The 5,248-nt window shown below is 48.2% G+C and overlaps 1 protein-coding gene across 1 annotated transcript; it reads right to left on the minus strand.

The window, feature by feature from the left end:
- Positions 1 to 2,892: 2,892 nt before the first annotated feature.
- LOC120840365 lies at positions 2,893 to 4,275 on the minus strand. The gene has a single exon (XM_040210860.1). It carries the CDS (start codon positions 4,273 to 4,275, stop codon positions 2,893 to 2,895), a length of 1,383 nt encoding a protein of 460 aa, XP_040066794.1.
- Between the last annotated feature and the right edge of the window lie 973 nt (positions 4,276 to 5,248).

A 5,248-nucleotide genomic window follows, 5' to 3' on the forward strand; every position in this document is an offset into this window, starting at 1 on the left:
GGACTCTACAGAAGTCTTCCGTGCGATGCCCTTAGCCGTTACAAGCGAGAGATCGTCGCGATTTCAGACCCACTCCGCCTGGGTCTGAAATCACGACGATCTCTCGGTTGTAACGGCTAAGGGCATAACACGAAATTCTTTTGTAGAGTCCAGTGGTGAGCGCAGCGGGAATTCCGGCGGTGCAACGGTCCTGGGTTTAAAAATGGGACTGGAACTGCGCGGTTCCGGGCTGGATACAAGCTGGTGCCCCAATTTTGGGTCTAGGCGGAACCGGCTTTTTTCATTCCGGCCTGAATCTGACATTTTCGTATGGGCCGCTATTATTATGGTAAGTGCACTGCAAAATACGTGTTGGCAACGATTGACCGCTCTTCTACGCGTACTCTTCCAGGTTATCCGTAGAATTATGCAGCGCCTTTTCACGCGGCAGCCGGGAGAATAATTTCCCCTAAAGTCTAGCTGTATAGTCTAGAATTACCTCGGTTCTTGTTTGCTTTGCAATCTTCTCAGTTGTATAAAAGCTTAAAGTGCCTCGCACATTTCACAGATCGCTTGCACGTTTGTACTTGTCGTCAGAAGAGGTAATAAACTTCGAGGAGAATTGAAAACAATCTTTTGCGTCTGTTTTCCTGTCCATTCGCAAGCACCTACGCGAGCGCATTTGTTCTACGTGTTTTCTCCGTGTTATAGATACGTTTATGAGTTTCGGGACGTCTTAAATAAGTTTAAAATAACCAACCTCCGAGACGATACCCATTTAGGGCTAGCGAATCCGAATGGCACGTTCAAACGTGTGGTCACGTGCCAGGTCGAACGGGCACCCGTATCAAACGGGCACCCGTGTCAAACGGGCATCCGTATAAAATGGGTACCGTTTCGAAAGGGTACCGTTTCAAACGGGTACCCGTATCCCATAATCACGTTTGATTCAAACGGATCGACAGGTTTGATTCAAACGGGTCGACCAGTTTGAATTTCAAATGGTTTTTTTCAGTAGGGTTTCAAGGCATTGTAAAGGGCACTTTAGACATTTCAGAAGAGCCTTTTACGGAGCCAGTGAAGCCACCAGGAAATATCGGTGCCCCCTTCAAACATCTCAGAAATTCCTGAAGTCCCCTTCGCACCCTTTAAAAAAGTCCTGAAGTCCCATCAGAGCAATTTTCAATAGGGGGCTCCTTATGACCTCAAAATACTTCTCTATATTACTCTTGTTCGCCCTAAACTAGAATACGCCTCATCTATCTGGCATCCCCCCCCTTTCATTTCTCACCAATGCAATAAAAGCAGCCCAAAACCGCGCAGCTCGTTTCATTCTTTCCGATTACTCCTGTTTTTCCAGTGTCACTGAAATGAAATCTCAATTGACCCTTCCTGACCTTTCTCTTCGCCGCAAAATTTCCAGGCTTTTCCTCCTGCATAAAGTGTATTACTCTCCTTCTCTAAATCAGTCTCTCCTTAGGCCACCCAACTATGTTTCTTCAAACCTGGACCACACATGCAAGATTTCCCGACCCAAGACCAAATCTACAGCCCACCAGCATTCATTTCTACCTGAAACTACTGTGGAGTGGAATGGCCTTACCGATAACATCGTCACCATCAAAGATAACACCAAGTTTCGCCTCGCACTTAACCACCACTCCCCTTTGTAATGCCCCTCGGGGCCCTGAGCGTATTTGTAAATAAATAAACAAATGAATAAATAAATAGATTGCCGTAAACTGTCTGACGTTAGATTTCTGCAGGTTTTTCAGCACTTCCTCCTCGCTCACACTAATTACAACGTTATTGTAGTCACATGGGTTTTCGATATTCTTGCCATAAATTGAATTCATAATGAGCTTAGATAGGTTCTTTTGAAAAGCATGTGTCGCCCATTTCGAAGGTTGTGGTTAAAGTCGATAAAATCTTTAAGAAATGCCCTCTGCGAAAACTTCATAACGCGATGAATGACCTTCAGTTTTAAGCCCAACTCTAGATAAAGCTTGAGATTTCGGTAGTGGATAATGTAATTGCGTTTCGGGTAAAAGGTGAGAAGCAACTTTCGGTCAGACTCTCGCTGGGGTAGGTGAAATTTTTCGGCGAGCGCTTATTGATAGGGTGAGAGCCATTCGAACGGGACTCCTCGTTTCTGGGGAGCCAGGGGAAAGTCCGCGTGCGAATCGTGTAGTTTCCGAGGGTAGTCAAGCTCCACCTCTAAAATGCAACCCTCGGGCGCGTCGTCGGGAACCTGCTGGAAGTGGAGAGTGTCGATTTCCGCGCGGTCTTGCCAGCGAAAATCTGCGCATGTAAGGGATTGTCGCATGGTGGAAGCGTAAAGACCGTTCACGTCAAGGTCTAAAATTTGAGAAACCGCCGTGTTCGGATCGAAACATGCGGTTCCTGGAACGTTAGCCCTCGTGTTACGAATAGCACATTGAACGATTCCCCCTCGCGGACCCGCTTTGATGAAGAGATACGCATCCACGTCGTCGAGCAGCTCCAGTTTTACCCTAGTTCGTTTAAGTGCGCAGGCGAGACTGATCGCGGGGCGGGAAACGTACTGTAACGGATGGAGCTCGTACGTGTCTAAAGTCCATTTCCTGAAATTTTGGAACACGTCGGCGAGAACTAGGCAGTCGAGATGCAGGTAGCAGTCACTTTATTCTCCTAGGCTTTTGAAATTAAATGTTTCAAAGACGGTTTGGGCGTGACGGTAGTCCTCCTCTGAAATTTGACTCTCGTTAAGCTTGTTGTGAAACCACTCGGGCGGCGGTAGCTCGGGCTCCCGGTAAGCTCGAAACTGGTCACGTAGTCGTAGGGAAATACGCCTTTCCGCGCCAGAAGCTCAACGTGTTGCGGAAAAGCCTGCTTTAGACAGCATAGGTTTTCTAGTCCCTTGGATCGGAGGTCCTAAACCAGCGCGTCCAAGCTGGCGGGGAGAAATGCCAGACTGTCGAGAAACCGCAGGTTACCCACGTCGAGTCGCTTAAATTGCTGGCAGCTAGTGGCGAGCACTTTAATATCCTTAGACTCGAATAAGTCGAGTTTTGGTAGTGTAAAGGCCAGGTCATACGAATGGTTGTGCGCAAGCACTGGAATGACTTTCTTGTTTACTCCCAGATTTAAATTGCATCCCTGACACGACGCCTGCCTGCACGATCTGGTGAAGTGGTCGTGATCTTTGACTTTTCTCTTTCGATTTCCAAACGATTCGCCACAAATCACGCAGTGAGAGACCGACGCATGAGCCTCTTCGTTTACACTCACCATTGGCACTTCCTCACTTCGAATCCATTCGCCAATGAGTTTTGACAATTCATTAAAGATGGAAATGAACTTTTCCACGCAGTCCTCGCCCCAGTACAAAAACTGTTCGACGATGCGCGAGTCCGTGGATCGGATTACGAGTATGCAAAATGAACGGGGGACGTGCTTCTCGTAAGCCTGACCCATGTTTTCCGCTTCCAGAATGGCCTCGAAATCGTAGACGCAAAAGTAGGGGAAAGGTTCCATCGCGTGTGGGCTCCGGAAATACAGCGCGTCCCCCTTTGCAGGACACACTGTTCGGATTGCCTTCTTTTCTTTACACAACAATAAATGACTCCCCAGCGCAGTGCGAAAGCGAAAGCCCATCATACACCTTTTACAGCGAAAACGGTGACTGCGGCTGTTCGCGAACAGTCCGGCAAAGTTGGTGATTAGAACAAAGTGATCGTCTATTAGGAGCAAATCGACGTGCTTCTCCAACTCGCTATTGATGACTTCGAGTGGGTAGACAAACCTTTGTTCTCGATCATAACCGTACACGTTCACGGACACGGAGTTTTTCCTCTCGAAAGCCTGCATGTCTTGCGGAAACGTCACTCGATACCTGGTGGGGAACCAATACTTGGTCATATAGTCTCGGTAGCAAGAAGTTCTCGATCGATTATAGGGTGCGGGATGGAGACCGGCGAGCACAGAAAACACAAAGCACATGTTTCTTTCCGAGTCATTCAGTTGCTCGGTCACATTTACTAGGCACTGTCTGCTTTGGATTTCACCGGGCAACACGCAGCTTGCACAACCTACCGTGGGCGGAATGAAACGTCCAACGGTGATGGTGCAGGTCTGAATGGCGACGACGACAAGCCCAGATCCTCGTTCTTGATACTGTTCGAGGCGAGCACAGATCTCGGCGCATGCAGTCTGTAGAGCATCGCGAATGCTACCTTCGGCCCAGACCGTGTGCACGAAAGAATGAAAGTGGTGCACGCTGAATTCGAATTCGTCTTCACCATTGAGACGAGTCATTTCCACGGTTAGTCTGATGAAAAAACGCAATGGCATTTCATAATGCCTAAAAACATGAGCCATCGCGTCGGACTGAAGGCGAAGAAGCGTGGATACATTGTGAGACTCGTCGTCGCGCTCGTGCAAATGCATATCATAACGCGCGGTAAAGTTTCGAAAGGCGCACAGCGAGTTGATGAAGGGAAGGCAATCTTGCGGCTGGATATTGTGAACCTGGGCCAGGTGAACTTGTAACGACTCCGCGCTGGAGTACACTGCCGCTTTCGCGCATCGCACAAGTGGCAGGTTATCATTTTTTTTAATTTTTCAGCGTGATCTACAAGGTTTTAGTCAGAGCATGAGAAGGTAACAACGGGTGACCGCTCGTCACCGATGGTTTTTTCCATTAATAGTCCGGTCACTGCCTTCATCTTCTGGATGTCTTCCTCGTTGAGCTCGGCGAATCGTTTCGGTAAAAATACTTTTACGGCGTCGCTCTTAAGTTGGAGAGTAACACAAACTGATGGCCCGTGACGGGTGTCCATTCGCCTCACATCCAGCACGGGTATCTTAACATTACACGGGATGGTGCTCATGCTTGCGAAGACAGAGGATGACGACGCTCGCAGTGAAGACAGCTTGTTCAGGATCCCGTCCATTTTGGATTGACCGCGGAGAGGGCGGCGCCGATGGCTCGAGGCGAGATGACAGGTCTGAAAATAATCACGTTAGTACACGGCGGACCTGCAAAGCGTTTTCTCGCATTACCTTTTCGTCCGCGGAGAGAAAGCAGTGAACGAAGACAAGCGGATGAACACTCGACATTTATACCAAGCGGATTGCCAAATGGCGACTCGCCGTGAATCGACAAGTGCGTCACTATATATGAAAAGAAAAAAAAAACAAAAAAAAACACGAGACTGGAAAACAAAAGCGAACGACCGGATTGTCATCACAACGTATCTAATTCGCATATAAAGAAATGACATTCCGA

The sequence above is a fragment of the Ixodes scapularis genome, unplaced genomic scaffold (genome assembly GCF_016920785.2).
Source record: "Ixodes scapularis isolate PalLabHiFi unplaced genomic scaffold, ASM1692078v2 PGA_scaffold12__126_contigs__length_90152505, whole genome shotgun sequence".
In the NCBI taxonomy this organism is placed as follows: Eukaryota; Metazoa; Arthropoda; class Arachnida; order Ixodida; family Ixodidae; genus Ixodes; species Ixodes scapularis.